This window comes from Physeter macrocephalus, chromosome 14 (genome assembly GCF_002837175.3).
Source record: "Physeter macrocephalus isolate SW-GA chromosome 14, ASM283717v5, whole genome shotgun sequence".
Lineage (NCBI taxonomy): Eukaryota > Metazoa > Chordata > Mammalia > Artiodactyla > Physeteridae > Physeter > Physeter macrocephalus.
The window spans coordinates 77,811,752-77,834,090 of NC_041227.1; the positions used below are offsets into that span (position 1 = coordinate 77,811,752).

The 22,339-nt window shown below is 53.0% G+C and overlaps 1 protein-coding gene across 1 annotated transcript in view; it reads left to right on the plus strand.

Moving 5' to 3' along the window:
• The first annotated feature begins 699 nt into the window (after positions 1-699).
• The window catches only part of MMD2 (monocyte to macrophage differentiation associated 2), a 49,365-nt gene continuing 27,725 nt past the window's right edge, over positions 700-22,339 (plus strand). Inside the window, exons 1-2 of the mRNA XM_024119551.1 lie at positions 700-760; positions 11,044-11,103. Coding sequence (XP_023975319.1) covers positions 700-760; positions 11,044-11,103 — 121 coding nt within the window. The remainder of the gene's footprint in view (positions 761-11,043; positions 11,104-22,339) is intronic.

The following is a 22,339-nucleotide window of genomic DNA, read 5'->3' on the forward strand; positions in this document are numbered from 1 at the left end:
CCCTAAAGGAGGAGGCTGAATTTTGTAAAGATGCGGGGCAGGGTTTGGGGGCTGGGGTGGTGGTGGGCACATCCTGGGTACCTGGCGAGCAAACGCCCAAATGCGTGTGCCCCTGTCTCAGGGTCGTGAGGGTCCCCGGAGTCACAGCCCCTGGGAGTCAGGGGGTTCCCCAGAGACTGCGCCATCCTCTTGGGGCTGTCGCACCTCGCGGGGACGCAAGGCGGGGGCGGGGGGGGAGCGTGAACTACAGGTACGCTCTGGGGCTGGCCACGCGAGGGGCCGCCCCCCTGGCGTCCCAGCCGCCGCCGCGGGGGACAGCGGGGCTCCGTCTAACAGGCGGTCTTCTCGCAGGAAAAACTACGGGAGGAGGGGGCCCGGGGAGCAAGGAAGCAGGGGCTGCTTTCGGAAGCCCCCCTAGGCCTCCAGCCCTCCCCCAGGGCTCCCTTCCGGCAGCGAGGCTGGGAGGGGTCGGCCCCGCGCGGGGAGGGGGCCGGGGCTGCGGGGACTCCGGCGATTGGCCCGGAGCCCCCCCGCCCCGCCCGCCGCCAGCTGCTCGGGATTTGGCGTCGGCGGCTCCGGGCGCGGCTCCAGCTCGGCTCCGCGCGCCCCCGGCCGCCCCCGCCCCGCGGCCGCCGACCTGCTGCTCCGGCCCCGCGGCCTCTTCAAGTTGCCGCGGTCGGAGCCCCGGGCTGGAGGCCGATGGAACCGCCGCGATGTTCGCCCCGCGGCTCCTGGATTTCCAGAAGACGAAGTACGCGAGGTGAGCGGGGGTGGTGGGGAGCGCGGGCGGCGGGTCCGGCCGCCTGCGCCGCCAGCGCGCTCCCCCGCCGCCCCGAGAATTCAGGGAGATAAACGGACCCTGGCCCCGGCCGGAAGAAACCGGACGCGAGACGTCGTGGTCTTTGTGAGTCTCCGCGCGCAGCTCTGCGCCCTGGGCCCGGGAGGAGCGCGGCTTCCCCGCGCCTCCGACTTAGCGTGGTGCCCTGGGGCGAGTCGCTTCACCTCTCTGAACCTCAATTTCCAGGTCTTTAAGGCGGGGATAATGAGAGTCCCCCACCCCTGGGGTCCCCGCGAGGATTAAGTGAGATGATCCCTTGAAAGCACTTTGCAGGGCTCAGTCGCTTTTCGGCGCTTTTGTTAATGATAAAAGGCGTTGGCCCGCACCGCCCCAGCGAACCCCCGACCACCCCTGTCCCCCGCACCCCCCGGACCGCCCTCATAGCAAGCAGGAGGAATGGGTAAGGAAACTGAGGCACAGGACCAGGACCTATACATCTTGGTCTTTTCAGAGTGTGAAGTCTGTGGTCCCACCTGAACCTCAGTTTCTTCTTCTAAAGTGATTTCAGATTGCCGAGTGGAAGCCAAGGTCTTGTCGCTTTGATTCCCAATTAAGGGGCTGGGGGGAGGGGAGGGCATATTAAGTTCCTCTAAGATTTTGGCTGGGTGGGCTTGCCTGAAAGCTGGATGAAAACCCTTTTCTAGGATTGGCCCTTCGCCCCTAGGAGTCTTGGGGGAGGACCCACTGCTCTGGGTGTGCAGCCCTCGGCGTGCAGCCCTAGGCGTCGGCCTCCTGCCTGGGGGAGACCGCCTTCACCTGCTCTTACCCTCCCGCCAGGCCTCCTGCCTCCGTGGGTGGAGTGGGCAGGTGGTGAGTTGAGCTGGGTTGGCATCCTTTTTGCTGTCACACCTACACAGCTCATTGTCTCCTGGCAATTGTTGAGGGTCCCTGGTCCCATGAAGTCTCCACAAGTTGCTGTCAGATGGAGCACAGCCTGACCCCAGAGGCCAGGCTGAGCTCGGCTTCAGGGTGGGAAAGTGGGGGAGGCAGGACTGGGTCCTTTCCCTCTCAGTCTCATCTCTGTTTCCTCTGCGGGGGGGGGGGGGCGTTGTGTCTCCATCATGAAGTTGGGGAGTCCCGCTGGAAAGGAGTTGCTGGTGGGAAGGCCCGGAGGAATTCCTGTGGTGTTTCTCTTGGCGGGAAGGTGGGATGGGCTGGCTGCACAAATCTGCGAGGTCTCGTCTGGTGTGGGCACTTGGACTTTCAGAGGATTGTTCTCGAGGGTCCTGTGTGCTGGTGTGAGATGTAAGTTGGTGGAGTGTTCACTCGAAGGGAAGGGAGAAGCCCGGGGCTGGAGACTTCACATGCGGGGAAGGAGCTCTGTCCCACACCTGCTGTGTGACCTTGGGTAGGCGTCTCAACCTCTCTGGACCTCTACTGGTTAATCCGTTAGACAGGAGGGTTGGTCTAAATGATCTCTAGATTTTGACACCGGTGCTGCTCCTGCTGTAACTGGAATAGAGCTCTCCAGCTGGGCTGAGGGCTGGACCATGAACCCTTTCTTTCATGCTTGGGCTGATGATGCGTCTACGGGTGATGAGTCCAGTGAGGAAATGGAATGCATCGATTAGAACCATTTCTGTTCCCTTCCTCCTTGTGCGGCCCTTACTACCGTCCGGTCCACATATTAGGTCCTTAATCAGGGCTTTGTGATTGAGTGAATTTAATAGTATGACCCAGATCTGTCCAATAGAAATAGCATACAAGCCACAGAGGTAGTTTTAAATTTTCTCGTAGCCGTTCAGTTCAATGTGTGGCTAATTTCCCGTCTCACTGTCATAAGAAGGTGAAAAGAAACGGGTGAAATTAATTATGAGGCTATATTTTAGTTAACACTTTATATCCAAAGGATATTCAATATGTAATCAATATAAACAAATTATTCATAAGGTATTTTACAGTTTTTTTTCAACCACAAGTCTTCAAAATCTGGTGTGTTTTATACTTACAGCCCATCCCAATTTGAACTAGCTATATTTCAGGTGCTCAATATACACATGTGGTCAGTGGTTGTCATATTGAACAGGACAAGAATGTCCTCCAGGGTGAGAGACGGGTGTCTGTCTTTGTCCTTTCAGGCTGCCATAACAAAGTACCATGGACTGGGTGCCTTATAAACAGCAGAAAATTATTTCTCACAGTTCTAGAGGCTGGAGGTCTGAGATCAGGGTGCCAGCAAGGTCGGGTTCTGGCGAGGGCCCTCTTCCAGGTTACGGACTGCCGACTTCTTGTATCCTCATAGGTCAGAAAGAGACGGAGCTAGCTCTTTGGCTTCTTCGTATAAGGGCAGTAATTCCATTCATGACGGCTTCACCCTCATGACCTAATTATACCCCAAGGGTTCTACCTCCAAATGTCATCACACTGAAGGTTAGATTTCAACATACGAATTTTTTTTTGGAGGGGGGACACAAACATTCTGCTCTTAACACTGCTTCTGGTTAAATGCTGTGTGACATTGCAAAAGATGCTTTCCGTCTCTGAGCCTCTGTTTCTCAGTGGGTGGTTGTACCAACTGATCTTTAAGGTTCTAACCTCGAGTCCTTGAATGGTTTATCTACATCCAGAAACATACTTATCATCAAGCTATAGGAATTAGAGACTGTAGTGTTGGCTCAGGGCTAGGCAAATTGACCAATGGAACAGAACAGAGAGGCCAGAAACAGATTCACGCATATAAAGGCATTTGACTTTTGACAAAGGTGGCCTTGCTGATCAACTCAGTTAAGGATGGTCTATTGAATAAATGGTACTGAGACAGTAATCCAGATGGAAACAATGAAACTGGAGCCCTACCTCACACCATACAGAAAAAGCATTTCTAGATGGATTAAATATTTGCAAGTGAGATTTAAAAAAAAAAATTGAAAACTTTTTGAAAAGTTGAAACAATATCTTTTGGATATCATGCTAGGTAAAGATTTCTGAAGGCACAGAAAGTTCAAACCGTAAAAGATTGATAAACTCAACTACATTAAAAATTATGAATTTTTATTTACCAAAAAATGCCAGGAGGACAAGAGAAGACAAGCCACAAACTTGAAGGACATATTTGCAACATATTTAACCAACAAGTAATTAATATCCAGAATCGGGAACTCCCTGGAGGTCCAGTGGTTAGGACTTAGTGCTTTCACTGCAGGGGGCACGGGTTCAGTCCCTAGTCGGGGGACTAAGATCCCAAAAACTGCACGGCACAGCCCCCCCCCAAAATTAAATAAATAATAATATCCAGAATCTATAAAGAACCACAATAAGGAAAAGACAACCCAATAGAAAATGTAAAAAGAGAGTCATTTCAGGAAGGGGGGACACAGATAAACAATAAGCATGTGAAAAGCTGCTCACTTGCGTTGGTGATCAAGGAAATGCAAAATAATAGTCTACGGGACGCCATTCTTGTATTCAACATATAAGAAGTCTGACAATACTATCATAACTACTTTGGAAAACAGAAATTATCACGTAAACTTGGACACGGCCACTCTCTTCTGGGTGTCTGCCCTAGAGAAATTCTGCACATGTGTGCCGGGCGAGATGGCCCAGAATCTTCTCAGCAGCACTGTTCAAGGTAAGCAAGAGCTGGAATCAGCCCGGAGGTCCACGTTGATGGAACAGTATGTATCCATGCAATGGAGTAGTAATCCTGCAAGGAAAGCAAGTCCAGTCCCAGGCAACGTATGGATGAATCTCACAGACGTGTTGAACACTAGCAAACACAGAAGAAAGCATGACTCCGGTCGTGAAACACTCAAATCCCAGTAAACTGTGTCGTTTAGGAATGCAGAGAAAAGTACGTGAAAAGTGAGACAGCGATGATTCCAAAGTCAGGTTCGTGGCTACCTGTAAGGGAGGGAGGGAAAGATACACAGGGTGCTCGTGGGTCCTTGGAATTCTTAACCTGAGAAGAAAAATAAACTGGGTTCTACGCGTCCTAGAAGGCAGCGAGGTCTCACGTTTCCTGGGAGAGCCCCACATGGCGCCACCTCACTGCGAGGAAGCTGGGAAGTGTAGCCACCTGTCTGTCTGTGCCCCCAGCTGCTTCCATGTCCAGAACAGCACCTGGCATCTGAGCAGTCACCCATCGAAATCCGTTGCATAATACTGTCTGTGTGACTTTGGATGAGCGAATTAACCTCTGAAGACATAGGTGCCCTCTTTCGCTTAATGCAATGTGACCTTAAACGTGGGCCATTGTAAAATAACATTATGGTTATAAATGTAACACATGCTCCTTGGATAAAAGTTTTTAAATCTTGGGAAGTAGGTATAAAGATGAAAGCAAAAGACCTTTAATCCCATGGTCTGCTAAATGTGTTGACTTCTCTTCCAGTCTTTTTCTTTTCTTTTTTTTTTTTTGTGCTACGCGGGCCTCTCACTGTTGTGGCCTCTCCCGTTGCGGAGCACAGGCTCCGGACGCGCAGGCCCAGCGGCCATGGCTCACGGGCCCAGCCGCTCCGCGGCACGTGGGATCTTCCCGGACCGGGGCACGAACCCGCGTCCCCTGCATCGGCAGGCGGACTCTCAACTACTGCGCCACCAGGGAAGCCCCTAAAACAACACCCCAGCGGCCATGGCTCACGGGCCCAGCCGCTCCGCGGCACGTGGGATCTTCCCGGACCGGGGCACGAACCCGCGTCCCCTGCATCGGCAGGCGGACTCTCAACCACTGCGCCACCAGGGAAGCCCCCAGTCTTTTTCTGTAGATACTGTATAGCTAGCGTTGTATTCTGATTTTTAAAAATTGACCTGCCATAATCCCATCTCCTTTGCTTTTCATAATTGCTTGCAACCTCAGCTTAAAGGGGGCTTTTGCTTGATATTCCATCTCGTCACCACCCCCTGCTTTAGTTTATTATTTCCCACTTCGGGACCCTCAGGCTGCTTTCTGGATTCCGCGTCTGTGCAGAACGCTCCAGGAGCATCTCTGCAGCACATACCTGATCCATCGTCCGTTCTGGGTGTTGGCCTGGTGCCGTGGGTCACCAGGTCCATGTGAGGCTCACCGACAGCCCAGACTACGGTGACTTGGTTGGGGACCTGCCCCCCACCCCCGCCAGCGCAGTTCCTGCCGTGGTGTTTGGAGTTGCTCCTAAGGCCAAAGATCGGGCCCCGCTCCTTCCATGGTGGGGTCCTTGGGAAATACAGAAGGAGCCAGGAGCCTGTGCTGTGATCCCGCCCTCCTCTTTGTTGGCTTCTCTTGTGCAGGGGACTTTTTCCCTGAGCTGTGCTTTCCTCCTTGTCAGTGAGGTTAACAGGTGGGGGTGATGGCAGTGGCCCTGGGAGGCCTTCTGTAGGTTTAGTCCCCGTCCTACTGTCTGAGGTCCCTTCACAGCCACTTAGGACCAATCCTGCTCCAGCCGGGACTCTGAAATTCTGAAGGTCACAGGTTTCGTAAAACGTTTGTGGTTCTTGAGGTGATTAAGATAAGGTATGTGAAGCACCTGGCGAGGTACTTGGTCTACAGCTGGCGCTCCAGAGCGGTGGCTATCTGTGTCATAGTTATTGTCATCCAGTCTGTCTCTTTCCAGAGAGGATTCGAGGCGGTTTGTAACGAGCAAGTTTCTCAAGATCCATATGGGGCTGTCGGAGAAACCCTTCCATCTTGGCAGAGCTTTCTCTGACGTCAGCAGGTGTCTGCATGGCTGGAGAAGGGGTGGGAGGGGAGACGGGGCTCGTGGGCGCTTCTGCCTTGCTGGGCTACCTGGGACACGGCCGGCCCAGCGCTTCGTGGAGGAGGGGGAGATAGATGACCCACACTTCCTGTACATCGTCTCCTCTATCCTTGGCCGTCCTGGGAGTAGCTGCAGTTTCTAGCCCTGTCTGGTTTGCCCGAGGCCGTAGAGCAGTTGGTAGGATTCACACCTGGGCGTGTCTGGACCCTGCTCGGGGCAGCTGCAGGCTACGTGTCTCCCACGCCGAGTCTCTCCTCCCCACTGGACGCGGGGATTAGAATTCCGAGGCCTCCCTGCTGCCTGCACCCTTGCCGGGACTGGAAGGGCTCTGCGAACACCCCGTCTGTGCGCCGGCCTCCTTTGTTCATTCACTGACGGCCCCTCCCCAAACGCAGTCGGGCCAGAGCAGTGTCCCCGCGGAAGCCCACCTGCCGTATGTCTGGTTATTTCAAGTAAAAAATCAAGCTAACAAGCTTCTCAACAAAATGGGCTCTGTCCTCCTTCCGACAACTATACTTCTACGGTGACAACACTGAACACTGTAAAACGGTGGCCGTCATCTGATTGAAGACTGGCTAGCATCAAAGACAGCTGAGGGGGCTTCCCTGGCCGTCCAGTGGTTAGGGCTCCACGCTTCTGCTGCAGGGGGCACGGGTTCGATGGCTGGTCAGGGAACTAAGACCCCACATGCCAAGTGGGGAGGCCAAAAAAAAAAAATAGGCAGCTGAGTGTAGTTAATTTTTACACGCATCTTTGGCATTCGTTGCTGGGCAGCCTTGCTTGGATGAGTAATAAAGACATACATAATTTATTAATTATTATGTATGTCACCTGATTTATTTGATTGACTTCATTGCAGCAAAATCATTATTTATAGTCAAGATTTTCACTTATATTTGGGTTCTTTTAACAGTAATAATCTAAAGGTGTTCTGCCTGGGACTGTAGCCCTTTCCACCTGTGGCTATTTAAAAGTAAATCTTGGACCTTCCCTGGAGGTCCAGTGGTTAAGACTCTGTGCTCCCAATGCAGGGGGCATGGGTTTGATCCCTGGTCGGGGAATTAAGAGCCCACATGCCATGCGGCCCAAAAAAAAAAAAAAAAAAAAAAAAAAAGGTAAATCTAAATTTATTAAAATAAAATTAAAAAGCTACTTCCTCAGTTGCACCAGCCACATTTCAAGTTCTCTGTAGTCACATGTGGCCAGCGCTGCTGTATGGGACAACACAGACATTTAACATTTCCATCATTGCAGAAATTTCCCTGGAAGAGCACTGGTCTAAAGGATTCAAGTGAAAAATGTAATTCAAAAAACCCCACAGGGCTTCCCTGGTGGCGCAGTGGTTGTGCGTCCGCCTGCCAATGCAGGGGAACCGGGTTCGCGCCCCGGTCCGGGAGGATCCCACATGCCGCGGAGCGGCTGGGCCCGTGAGCCATGGCCGCTGGGCCTGCGCGTCCGGAGCCTGTGCTCCGCAACGGGAGAGGCCACAGCAGAGGGAGGCCCGCATACCACAAAAAAAAACAAAAAACAAAAAAAACAACCCCACAAATGTAAATTAGAGCAAATGTCAGAAACTGAAAAAAGTTAAATGATTTTTAATTCTAAAATATTCAAAAACTTCTATTGAATTGAAAAGGCAAAATACAAATTAAGATGAATAAGTATAACATTTTAAAGTCAAACAGTATTCAAGTAAAGCTGAAATATTTTGTTTGATTTTTTTGAAAATGTAATTGGAACCTATCATGAAAATTAAACTGCTCACATCTGGAGTGCAATGTCCCCCTCGCTGCCAACATAAAGAATAGGTAGAAAAAAAAAAAAGAATAGGTAGAGAGCAGGCTTATGATTGCCAAGGGGTTGGGGGGAGGGAGAGGGATGGACTGAGAATTGGGGGTTGGTAGATGCAAACTATCAACATTTAGAATGGGTGACCAGCAAGGTCCTACTGTAGAGCACAGGGAGCTGTATCCAGTGACCTGGGCTAAACCATCAAGGAAAAGGATATGAAAAAAAGCATGTCTATATGTGTAAAACTGAGTCACTTTGCTGTACAGCAGAGACTGGCACACATTGTAAGTCAACTACACTGTACTTCAATTAAAAAAAAAAGAATAGGAATTCTGTCTTATGCAAGTTTCCTCTAGTCCCGCACGTATACAAGTTCAGGAGTGATATGAATTCATTAATATTTCGCATGTTTCTCAGCTGCCATGTGCACGTAGTGGGAATTCCAAGGCAATTCATGAGTGTCTTTGAAACCTGGAAATGAAACAGGAAGAGAAACAAATTGGTGCTTGAGGTTACTGGACCGTGACTCTTTCTTGGGCATCAGCCTATGGCGTTCGTGCTGTCTTCAGAGCAAGGCTTTCGCGGATGAAAGACGGTCGTTCCTCCGTACCCGCGGGGGCGGGGAGCGGGGATCAGGGAGCCGATTTAGTTCCAGGACTCCCGCGAATGCCGGGATGTCCGCGGATGCTCTTTCAGATGTTCCTCCGTATTCGCGGGTTCTGCATCCGTGGATTCAGCCATCCTCGGATTCAGTCAGCAGCGGATCACGTAGTAGTTTCCATCCCAGGCTGGTTGAATCCCTGGGATGTGTAACCCACGGATGGGGAGAGTGACCGTAGTTTGTCTTTTCTCTTACCCAAGGCTACCTGCTGCTCACATCTTCTGGTTGCCAGTGCCAGCAGTGGCATCACCCGCAAACCTTCACAGCATTTGGATGCAGTCAGTTTTTTAAAAATTATGGTAAAATATGCATAATGTAAAATTTACTATTTTGACCATTTTTCAGTGTACACTTCGGTGGCATTAAGTACATTCACCTTGTTGTGCAGCCATCACCACCATCCATCTCCAGGAGTTTTTCATCTTCACAAACCGAGACTCTGTCCCTGTTAAACACTAGCTCCCCCGTCCCCCTCCTCCAGCCCTTGACACACACCCTTCTACTTTCTGTCCCCATGGATATGGTTACTCTAAGGACCTTGGATGAGTGGAGTCCTACAGTACTTGTCCTTTTATGTCTGGCTCCTTTCACTCAGCACAATGTCTTCAAGGTTCATCCATGTTGGAGCAAGTGTCCGAATTTCCTTCCTCTTTAAAAAAAATTAATTTTATTGAAGTATTGTTGATTTACAATGTTGTGTTAATTTCTGCTGTACAGCAAAGTGATTCAGTAATACGTATATATATATATATGTTCTTTTTCATATGCTTTTCCATTATAGTTTATCACAGGACATTGAATATAGTTCCATGTGCTAGACAGCAGGCCCTTGTTGTTTATCCATTCTATATGTAAGTAATAGTTTGCATCTGCTAATCTCAAACTCCCAATCCATCCCTCCCTCACCTACCCTCCCCCTCGGCAACCACAAGTCTGTTCTCTATGTCTGTGAGTCTGTTTCTGTTTTGTAGATATGTTCACTTGTGTCATATTTTAGATTCCACATGAGTGATATCATATTGTAAATGATAGGGTCTTTCTCTTTCTTTTCCCTTACTTCACTTAGTATGATAATCTCTAGGTCCATCCATGTTGCTGCAAATGGCGTTATTTCATCCTTTTTAATGGCTGAGTAATATTCCATTGTATATATGTGCCATATCTTTATCCATTCATCTGTCAATGGACATTTAGGTTGTTTCCGTGTCTTGGCTATTGTAAATAGTGCTGCTGTGAACATAGGGGTGCATGTATCTCTTTGAATTATAGTTTTGTCCAGATATGCCAAGGAGTGGGACTGCTGGATCATATGGTAACTGTGTTTTTCCTTTTTTGAGGAACCTCCATACTGTTTTCCATGGTGGCTGCACCAACTTAAATTCCCACCCACAGTGTAGGAGGGTTCTCTTTTTTTCTGTGTCCTCTCCAGCATTTGTTATTTGTAGACTTTTTAATGGTGGCCATTCTGACCGGTGTGAGGTGATACCTCATTGTAGTACCTTCCTTTTTAAGGCTGAAGGATGTTCCATTGTATGGATTTGCACCCACCTTTTGTTCCAAGGACACAGGACAGGAGATGTGAAGCAGTACTTGCCTGGTCCTGCCCGCGTTATTCACAAAGTGAGCATCCAGGGTGACAGCTCACACTGCCAGCGATGAGTGCTGGATCCCCCGTGACCAAGGTGCTCAAAGTCTCCTTAACAAATTAGTCTGCGTTTGTGAGGGCAGGACCTCTAAACCCTGATCCACACGTACGCCACAGATCCATAGCATTGGCATCAGTTAGCGCTTGTTAGAAATGCAGAATCTTGGGCTCCACCCCAGACCTATGGAATCAGAATCTTTATTTTCATAAGATCCTTCAGTGATTCACGTGTGCATGAAAGTTGGAGAAGTAATGGACCTAAAGGGACAGGCTTAGGGACAGAGTCCCTCTTGTTTAAGGGTAGTACTGCCTGAACATTAATAGGATAATTAGGGTAGGATACATAGCACACCTACTGTCATCCTTCCCTTGTGCCCAGGGCAGACATCACTAATCGATCATGGGATTCAAAATCATTCTTCCCATTGAGCAGAGGGAGCCTCTGATGCCTCAACCCGGGACTCCTGGCCAACGGAGAAGCAAATCAAGAACATGGCCAGCTAGGTGCAATAAGAAGTGTGGATTGAGATTTGGGTGGACTAATTCCCAGTGTCCCAGACTGCCTCTCTGCCACGAATTTTTTCTTGTTAATTGCCACCACAATAATGACACCCACCATTTCCTGAGCATTTGGTATGTTCCAGGCTTTGCTCTAGATGCCATGTGCATTGATTCTAATCCATTCTGTACCCTGCCAGATAAGTGTTATTGGCCCCATGTTACAGATGAGGCTGACAGGGAGGCTGGTCTGACGGCAGGTGAGAGGGACAGCCAGCTCTAAACTCAGATCTGTCTGACCTCCAGTCTGAGCTTTTGCCGATTCCTCCCTGCAGGGAACCCAGCCCTCCCTGCAAGGATCCCCATGCTGTCAGAGCTCCCAGGCTGAGGTCCAGACCTCTTCAGACCCCTCCCTGGCAGCCCCGGGGGTCCGTAGCCAGATGAGTGGAAGGGCCACTGGAGTTGACCACGGGGTGCTGGCTTAGCTCACAGAACGTGTGAGTGTGGACAGTGCTCACCGTGCCTAAGTGAAGTCGTTTCTTAAACAGCAGGGCACCTGAGCTTGTTACAGAGTTGAGTGCGTTTAGGGCTCCAAGGGAGCCGGAGCCGGAGGCCAGGTGCCCCCACAGATGCCTCAGTGACTCTCTGGGTGTTTACCCCATTCTCCGCGTTCACCACCTCCCTTCCTCACCCTTGTCTGTGTTGGTTTTCTTTGCCTCACGGTTTCTGCTTTCTCATAACCTCCGTTCCTTCACCTCTGTTGCTTGCTGTCTCCACCCTCCCCCACATTTGAATTTGCTCCCTTGGCTGTGTCCCCACGAACCTGGGGCAGTGGAGAGAGCAGGTGTGTCCTCTCCGCGTTACCCGGGAGTGGATGGCACATAGCAAATACAGTAAGTCCCCTGCAGAAGAATGAGTCCCGTTCTGAGAGTGTGTTTGTAAGTCCAATTTGTTCATAAGTCCAACAAAGTTAGCCTAGGTACCCAACTAACAATCGGCTACATAGTACCGTACTGTAATAGGTTTATAATACTTTTCACACAAATAGTACATAAAAAAACAAACACAGGGCTTCCCTGGTGGCGCAGTGGTTGCGCGTCCGCCTGCCGATGCAGGGGAACCGGGTTCGCGCCCCGGTTTGGGGGGATCCCACGTGCCGCGGAGCGGCTGGGCCCGTGAGCCATGGCCGCTGAGCCTGCGCGTCCGGAGCCTGTGCTCCGCAACGGGAGAGGCCACAGCAGTGTGAGGCCCGCGTACCACAAACAAACAAACAAACAAAAAAAAAAAAAACAAAAAAAACAAACACAAAAAATAAAGAAAACTTTTAAAAATATTTATTTGGTTGTGCTGGGTCTTAGTTGCAGCAGGCGGGCTCCTTAGTTGTGGCATGGAGACTCTTAGTTGCGGCATGCATGTGGGATCTAGTTTCCTGAGCAGGGATCGAACCCAGGCCCCCTGCATTGGGAGCACGGAGTCTTATCCACTGCGCCACCAGGGAAGTCCCAAGAGAACATTTTTAATCTTACAGTGCAGTACCTTGACAAGTACAGTAGCGCAGCACTGCAGCCGGCACTCAGGCGCTGGCACCGAGGGAACAGGCAAGAGGAGTTACTGGCTGCGGGGGGGGAGGAGGTGGAGACGGTGGAGCTGCAGGGTCGTCGGCAACGGGAGACGGAGGCCGAGCTGCAGCGTCACTCACGCCTGCCGCTGACGGAACGCACGTGCGCACGTTTGAGAGTTCGCGACTTGAAGGGTTGCGTGTAGGGGACTCACTGCGTCTGTCAGATGAAGGTGACATGGCGGCCTCCTGCGGCAGGTGCCGTGGATCCCTGTCTGCATCCGTCCCCTCCGTCCCCCGCGGCAGCGCCCACGGGCAGCCTCCCGAGGCCGGTGTCTGTACCCCTCCCCGACGGCTTTCTCCGGGGGCCGGAGCCTGCTCTGCCTTCACCCACGGTGGCCAGACGTGCCAGAGAATTCGCTCCCCCCATGCACCGCTGTCAAACCGACGATCACGGGTCGTATACACACCTCGGGCCCCCTCCCTCTCCCCTGTACACGTTCTGCACTGACTCCAGAGTCCCCCAGAGAGATTGAGCTCTGCTCGTCTACGGCACTACCCGTTACCTGTGCGCCGCAACGGGAGAGGCCACAGCAGTGTGAGGCCCGCGTACCACAAACAAACAAACAAACAAAAAAAAAAAAAACAAAAAAAACAAACACAAAAAATAAAGAAAACTTTTAAAAATATTTATTTGGTTGTGCTGGGTCTTAGTTGCAGCAGGCGGGCTCCTTAGTTGTGGCATGGAGACTCTTAGTTGCGGCATGCATGTGGGATCTAGTTTCCTGAGCAGGGATCGAACCCAGGCCCCCTGCATTGGGAGCACGGAGTCTTATCCACTGCGCCACCAGGGAAGTCCCAAGAGAACATTTTTAATCTTACAGTGCAGTACCTTGACAAGTACAGTAGCGCAGCACTGCAGCCGGCACTCAGGCGCTGGCACCGAGGGAACAGGCAAGAGGAGTTACTGGCTGCGGGGGGGGAGGAGGTGGAGACGGTGGAGCTGCAGGGTCGTCGGCAACGGGAGACGGAGGCCGAGCTGCAGCGTCACTCACGCCTGACGCTGACGGCACAGGTTCCGGTTCCTTGCTGGGTTCAGTTCTATCTACCCCCTTGAAAAAGCGATCCAGTGATGTCTGGGTAGTAGCACATTCGCATCTTTGGAAGTTCGCAACTTGAAGGTTCGTATGTAGGGGACTTACTGTACTTGAGAACTGGAAAGTAGAATTTCACCACCGGTGACTTCTGTAGTCGGACCACCTGGGTCTGCCTCGGGGCCCCTCCCCTTAATGGCTGTGTGATCTCGGGCATGTTACATGGCCTCTCTGTGCCTTGGCTTCCTCTTCTGAAAGACGGGAAATAATAGTAGTACTCATCTCACAGGGTTGATTTGAGTCTCCGAGCTTCCGTTTCCTCATCTGTAAAATGGACAAAATAATTGACCCTCATCAGAGAGCTGCTGGAGAACGAAATGCCGAGCGTGGCCAGTGCTTGGCCCAGAGCCCAGCGTGGACTGAGTGTTCTGACGGTGTATCGTTCCTCTTGGTCCCATCACTCACCCACCGGGCACCCTGGGGCTGGTCACTTAGCTTCCCTGGGACTCAGGTCCTCCATCGCTGCAGGAGGGGTGGCCCAGGTGCATACGCGTATCAGGGTGTGGGGTGTGCCCCTCTGGCCGCAGAATGGACCGTGAATAACTCTGAAAGAAGCAGAGTCATGAGGTTACACTAAGAGGATGACTCGTCTTGGGACCAGGTCCCTGCACCTTCAGTCCTGCTTTTCTGGGAAGCAGGAGCTGCGAGATGGTGAAGGGCAGACCCGCGGGGTGGGGTCTGCCCTCGAGCTCCCTTCTTCCACCCGATGATGAAGTTCCCCCTCCTCCCCAAATGTCCAACTGGAGGAGTCACCAAGGGCCCAAGGGCATCTGGGCTGGGGTTGTCTGGAAGTCGCCGCGACTCTGCCATGTGGGCGGATCTCACCCACCAGAAGGCGGGGGCGCTGGAGGCCAAGAGCGGGGCTTGAAGGGGTCAGGAACCCTGGGGTTGTGTGGCTCTGCTTTTACTAATTACCGCGTGGGTGGAAGTCTGTAGTTGGAGGCGGGAGAGGGAGGGGCGGGAGGTTGGGTCTGTAGTGTGGGGCTGGGTCACGGTGAGGACACCAGGAACGCGTTCCCCGCCCCTGCCGAGGACACCTGGCTGCGCCACGTAGAAATCTGCTTCATTTGTTCGTTGATTAAGCAGTAATTGCCGCGTGCTGTGGTGTGCTGGGCGCTGTCCTGGGTGCTGGGGATACAGGGCTGACCCTGTCCTCGTGGAGCTCACGTTCTGGTGTGAGAAACAGACAACAGACGGATAACTGTACGATAGCATTTCAGGTGGTGACTTGGCCAGGAGAGGGTGTGCGGGGCAGGGTCGGGTGACACGGGGATAATGATGCTTCCCTCATAGGATTGCTTGGAGGAAATGCATGTAAACTGGCACACACTGGGTGCCGATTAAATGACAGGTTGGTACAGCGGGATTGGGGTGCTAGCAGCTGTGCTGGGCTCCCAGGGGAGCTGTCCTTTCAGCACCAGCAGATCTCAGTTTATTGCCCTATGCCTGGACTGCAAACCTAAGCTGACAGATGTGCAGGCAGACTTAGGAAGTGACAATTGTCCAGAAACCCCACTCCAGCAGCAGTGCAGACACACACCTTCAGATTCATCCAGACACAGCCCACCCCTCCAGGTTTGTCCTAAGTCCCTGTCTCAAGCAGGGGAGAGTCTGGCAGGTCCCCTGTCATTGCAGCCAGACTGCCGGCTGCTTGGAGCAGGCGTGGGCTGGGGGCTGTTCGGGCCCCCTGTGTCCCCTGAGGGGCCAGCGTGGTCTTGCATGTGGTGGGCTTGCCTGACTCGTCCACTGGTTGGGCACCCACAGTTGGTTAGGTGGTTCACTGATTCATTCAGAAACCTTGTTGAGGGACTTCCCTGGTGGTGCAGTGGTTAAGAATCCACCTGCAAATGCAGGGGACACGAATAGTTCACATTCAAATAGGATGGACAACAGTGTACATATATGGTCCTACCCCAAGACTATAAACGGAAAATTTCTTCTGTCAAAAATATACTCCAGGGGCTTCCCTGGTGGTGCAGTGGTTAAGAATCCACCTGCAAATGCAGGGGACACGGGTTCGAGCCCTGGTCCGGGAAGATCCCACTTGCTGTGGAGCAGCTAAGCCCGTGCGCCACAACTACTGAGCCCGCGTACCACAACTACTGAAGCCCGCATGCCTAGAGCCCGTGCTTTGCAACAAGAGAAGCCACCTCAATGAGAAGGCTGCACACTGCAACGAAGAGTAGCCCCCGCTCACCGCAACTAGAGAAAGCCCGCGCGCAGCAACGAAGACCCAATGCAGCCAAAAATGAATAAATAAATAAACAAATTAATTAAAAAACCAACAAAACCTTGTTGAGAGCCAGGGCTGGGGCACCAAAATGAGTCCTATGCAAAGCGTGCCCCCTCCCCTCCAAAAGCTCATAGTTTACGGGAGGACTCAGTCTGCTAATAATATGCGAACAAGTGCATAATTGAGATATTGATAAATATGCTGGAAATGTAGGTATGGTTTCTGCTTGAATGCCTGGGTAAGAAAGGGTTTGAGGGCGACTTTGGGACTTTCAGTTGTAAGTAACAGAAGCCTCAGTTTGAACTGGCTTAAAGCAAAGAGTGAGAGAAGGAGAAAGAGGAGGAAGGGGCAGTGGGGGAGTGAAAAGAAGGGAAAAAAGGTCGGTACTCAGAAATGAAAAGTATGTGGGTTCAGGTACAGCTGGATCCAGGGTCTCAAAGATGACCAGGCTGTCTCTCTCCATCTCTGGGCTCCGTTTCCTCTGGTGACTCCATTCTCTGGACTTCCCACAGTGCTTACGAATGGTGAGTTTCCTGCGGAATCCTTCGGGATCACCATAGCCTTGGAATTGAGTCTTCTTGTCCTGGCTTGGATTTCATACCCATTCTCGGACCTGTTGCTGAGATCAGGGGAAAGACTATGCCAGATCTAGGTCACAACCCCTCTTTTGGAGCTTGGAGATGAGGAGTCAGGCATGACTTGGGGTCGAGGTGGGGTGCAGCTCCACCTGAACCTGATGGAGTGAGAGCAGGGAAGGGATGGCCCCAAACGAAAGTGGGGCCATTGACTGCGTGAGGGGTAGACACGAGACAGGCAGAAGCCACCCGTACCCACTGTAGGACAGGAGAGGCTGCAGAGAGGTTGGGGTATTTGGGTGGACCCTTCAGAATGAATGGGAGTTCTCCAGGGAGGCAGAGGAGGTGATGGAGGGGGAGGCCATTCCTGGAAGAGGGCAGAGCATGGAGGGGGAGATTCAGGGACACCGGGGGGAGCTGGTGAGGCTGGCCCTCAGGCCATGTGGTGGGGAGGGTGCCAGCTCTGGTCCCCAAGGGCCCTGGGGTGCGCCCAGCAGCTGGCCTTGCTCCAGTGGGCTCCATGGCGCCGTTGAGGCTGACTTATGCTGAGAGTGTCACGACTTGGGTTCCAGAAGGGGAAGAACTCAAGGGAGGGAGACTACGTCAGAGACTGCCGTGGCCATAAAAGTGGGGAGCTTCCTGGGATTCCCAAGGGACTGGGCTGCCGGAGCTTTCTGGGGGGGCTGCTCATCGCATTTCCTGGCTGCAGGCGGGTTACTCGCCCATGTGCCCCTTTACGCCTAAGCCTTGAGTGCGTATTTCCTCAGTCCCAGGGTACCCTCTTATGGAATGAGCTTAAAAAATGAAATCTAACCTTAAGGGCATTCTTTCCTTTTAAAATTTATTTATTTATTTATTTTATTTTTGGCTGCATTGGGTATTTGTTGCTGTGCATGGGCTTTCTCTAGTGGCGAGCGGGGCCTACTCTTCGTTGCGTTGCGCGGGCTTCTCATTGCGGTGGCTTCTCTTGTTGCGGAGCATGGGCTCTAGGTGCGCGGGCTTCAGTAGTTGTGGCACGCCGGCTCAGTAACTGTGGCGCATGGGCTTAGTTGCTCTGCGGCATGTGGGATCTTCCCGGACCAGGGTTCGAACCCGTGTCCCCTGCATGGGCAGGCGGATTCCTAACCACTGCGCCACCAGGGAGGTCCCAGGAAGGGCATTCTGATACAGGCTGTAACATGAATGAACCTTGAGGACATTATGCTAGTGAACATAATAAACAAAATGCTATTACTCCCTTCTGCTAATAAGCTAACAAGCAAAAGGACAAATCTTGTGTGATTCCATTTACATGAGGTCCCTGGAGTCAATTTCATGGAGACGGAAAGTAGAAGGCTGCGTGTCGGGCTGGGGGAGGGGGCTGGGGAGTCAGAGTTTAATGGGGACAGAGCCGCAGTTGGGGAAGATGGAAAGGTTCTGGAGATGGAATGTGGTGATGTTTGCACAGCAGTGTGAGTGTGCTTAATGCCACAAAAAGACACCCTTAAAAATGGTTAAAATGTTAAATTTTATGAGTATTTTACCACAATTAGAAAATTTATGAAAAATAAAAGCTAGTTGAAAATGGTGGGCTTGGGGCTTCCCTGGTGGCGCAGTGGTTAAGAATCCGCCTGCCAATGCAGGGGACACGGGTTCGAGCCCCGGTCCGGGAAGATCCCACATGCCGCGGAGCAAATAATCCCGTGCGCCACAGCTGCTGAGCCTGCGCTCTAGAGCCTGCGAGCCACAACTACTGAGCCCGCGTGTCACAACTACTGAAGCCCGTGCTCCACAACAAGAGAAGCCACAGCAATGAGAAGCCCGCGCACCACGATGAAGAGTAGCCCCTGCTCGCCGCAACTAGAGAAAGCCCGCGCGCAGCAACGAAGACCCAAGCAGCCAGAAATAAATAAATAAAAAAGAAAATGGTGACATAAGAGGGTCATTTATTAAGTGTAAGAGGAAACAAAAATATAAAGGAACATTAGCACTGATGCAGTCTTATTTAATAAGTGTCCTGCAGACTTTACCAGTCGCCGTATCACTGTTTCAGTGGCCGCTTGCCGGTGGCAGGATGACCGTCCTGTCACTGTGGTGTTTTAACCTTGACCCCTGGTTTACTTGGCATCCACCACGTTGCTCTCTGTAAAGTTACCATTTCTTTTGGTGATGGAAATCATAGCGGGGAGGGGAGTGTTGTGAGGTCAGGCGAATATTGCATTCCTCCTATTATGAAAACTTCCATTCGAAAAGTAGAGAGACTAGTATAATGTACCCCATAGCCTAACAATGGCTAACAATTTCTAATGAACAGTTATGACCGTTTTGCCACACTTGCTTCATCTCTTTGCTTTTTCTCTGCCGAGAGTTGAAGACAGATTCCAGGTGGTGTGTCAGTCCACGTCTCTAACTGGTGAGGATTAATTCTTCCTAACCACCAGACCCCGTCGCACCTGACGACGCGGGCAAAACTTCGTAGCGCTGTCGAGCTCTTGATACGTGGCTAGCGTGGCTGAGGAACTGAATTGTACGTTTTATTTGGTTTTAGTGAGTTTCCGTTGACTTAGCCGCACGTGGCCAGTCACTGCCCGAGCACCCTGCACAGCTGCAGAGCCTTATCACCCGCAGGATCGACGAGCTTGGCAAGAGAGCCGAGGAACGTCGCGTTGCGTCTCCCCAGGAGGCGGGAGACGTCTGACTGTCCCATTTCTGGTGATGCTGAGGTTGGTCTTGGGCCCAAGAAAGCGATGCTGGGTTCCCCGGATTTGCACCCCTGTTGCTCAGCAGCCTCTCACCAGCCTTCTCCGCATCCGTTGGTTACCCTTGTCTGAATCAGTGCTTTCATTAGTGGTTACAGTTTTGTGATTTTCAGGAGACGCTCTTAAGGAAAAAGATCCCCACCCCAAGAACCTCTGCACTTGGTGTACCAAAGTGGTGGGATCTTCATTATTATCTAAGACAAAACCAAGGGGTTCATTTCTTGCGAAGAAAGGCCTTGCGGGGAGTAATGGGTCGGTCCGTGTTCGTAGTGGAGATATTCTTAGGAGGAGTGGATGGTGTTTCAGGGGTGTGTGCACAGTGTATGTGCGTGTGGGTGCGTGTGTGTGCACCTGTGTGCATTTTGCTCCAGAAAGGTGTAGGTCTCTGGGGGAATCTGTTTCTCCCTGAAGGCAGCTGCCTTGCTCAGGAGTTGCTCCCTGAATCCTGGTCACAGGAGATGGAGTTGGGCTGGGAACCAGCTTTGGGGGATCCCAGGGCCCTCTGCCTTGGAATTGGGCTCAAACCTGCCCCGTGATGGCACCCTGGATGCTTGGCCATGGGCAGGGCTGGGCTATGCCAGGCTGTGTGTGGCACTGTGTCGGCGGGGATGGGACATTCCCAGGCCTCTTGCACGTTCCAAGAGCCCTCGAGCGGCCCCTCCTTTCACGGGGAGTAGTACTAGCGTGGAGAAAATGATTTCCTGGGAGAGGATCCGCCATTCCAGTCTGCCCTGTCGTGCCGGCGGGCGGATGGAACGGCTCATCAGTTGGCAGGTGGTCCCCCTCGTCTCTGGAGTTAGAGCTGCTTTGGGCTCCTTGCAGTGAGCCAAGGGCTGAAGGTCCCTTGGGAGTGGTGGGGGTGGGTAGGGGAGGTATTTGCTGAGTTTCTCACACTTGCTCCTGGTGGATTCGGGTTCGGGGCGTGTCTCCTAGAAGGCGTGTTCCGGGTGGGCCCCTGCAGGATGAGGAAGGTGGTTGTAACCCCATGCTGGCATCGGGGAGGGGAAAGCTGCAGACATGAGATGTGGGGGGGGGGCCACGGCACCCCTGGTTTAGGGGATCGTGGGTGGGCGGGGCGGTGGCCTGTCCCTTTCAGAGGCGGTGGAAGCCAGCGGGTGTGAGTGAGCCGTGCAAACTGTGAAGTGCTGTGCAGAGAAGCCTCCTGGGATCGGCAGCAGCCTCAGCCGGGGCTGCGATCCTTCAGAAGCCACGTTGTTTCTTGCCCAGAGCACTTGTGGCTGGTACCGTCGGGGTTTTACTCTTAGCTGCCGAGAATCTGCCGTCGTGTGGGTTTCCCCGGAATCAGACCCGGGGACAAGGATGCAAGGACAAGGGGTGTATCTGGGAGCTGGCCCCAGACGCAGCAGTAGGAGAGCGCGCGGGTGAGAACAGGGAAAGGCATGCAGCCGCTAAAGGGTTTGTAAGAAGCGGGTTGCCCTGGAGCCACTCGCAGCTTAATTAATTCTGCTTGGGAGACAGTGGAGGACATGGCTTGGAGTCGCCTCCGCTGAGGGCAGAGGAGCGGGGGCATCCCATCCGTCGGCTCCCCCCTGAGTCACTGGTGGGGGCTGATTTCTCGGAGCGCTAGCTCCCAGGCTCCTGCAGCTGCAGCACGAGCCCCCCAGGTCAGAGCTCCCGGGCTTGGGGTCTGCACGCTGGGGAGGGGGCTGGGCACTCACAGCGTCGAGGCAGTGGGTCGACCACCAGGCTTGCTTCAGGCCCTGGTTACAAAGATTGTGGAGATGGAGGCCACCCCCCCCCCCCCGCCCGGCCCCAGGCTTCTGGTTCAGAGGGTCTGGGTTCCCATGGCATCTCCTCATCTTGTTATCTTCTGGGAGCTTCCGGTGAGGCAGGGAGGATGGGGTGGTCCCTGCTTCAGAGGCGTGGACCCTCATTATGCCAGAGGGGAAGAGATTCCCCAGGGAGCCCTGGGGAGGGTGCGGGGCTCGGGGTGTCTGGCCCCAGCTGTGTTGGGTCAGTACCACCAGGCACGCACCTCCAGGGGGCGCCGTTCACGTGGAATGCGGCGTGTCCTCTGCTCCTGACCTGCCAGAGACCCTGGCCCTTTCCCCTCCTTCCTCGGCTTCCCCTCCTGTTCCCCTCCTGTCTCCCCACCGGGATTTTGATCTCACAACAATTCTGAGCTGGCCCCAGCCCATGGACTGTTTCTCCCCGACTCTGTTTCCCAAAGACGGAGCCAAGATGCTGTCTGCCGTCCAGGAGGAGCTGTGAATTCATGAATGGACACAAAGAAGTAGCCCGAGACCAAGCTGGAGAAAGGGAGAGGCTCAGAGGTCCCGGGGCCAGCTCTGCCCTGGGCTGCCCTTGCTTCTGTGGGACAGACAGACCCCCCCTTTGTCTCCTGGACAAACCTCTTTAGTCCTCTGTCCTGGGGATTCAGGGCTGCCACTACCAGGCACTGGCCCAGCCCGGAAGGGGCGGCCGCAGCAGTTTTCCTGAGCCTGGGCTCCTTTGGGAGAGCAGGCCTGCTTCTCTCTGGGGGCTATGCACCCCAGCCTGGCCCAGGCCAGAAGGGGAGGGAGAAATTGCAGAAGCTCTAAGCCTGGGCCTGGCTGCTCCAGACTGCAAGCCGGGGAGCAGGACGGGAGAGGAGCATCTGGGGTGCGCTCGCCTTGGAGGGAGGCCCAGGTGGTGGGGACAGGGCAGGTGGTCAGCAAGCTTAGGCCCTGCCCGGGGCTGCCCGTAGAGGCCCCAGGGGGTGGTGTAGGAAGCACACCTTTTACAGACCCCTCCCAGACCTGGCTGGTAAGGGCCTAGGGCTACTCCATCTTTTAACCTTTTATCGAAGTGTAATTACAGGAAAGTGTGCGCCTTTCCATTATGGCTGGAAAACTGAACACACCCCTGGCACCAGCACCCACAGCAAATCACTCAGTGTCACGAGTTGCCAGGAACCTCGTCATGCCCCCTGGTCACTGCCTCCCCGCTTCCAAGGGTAGCCACCGTCCTGGC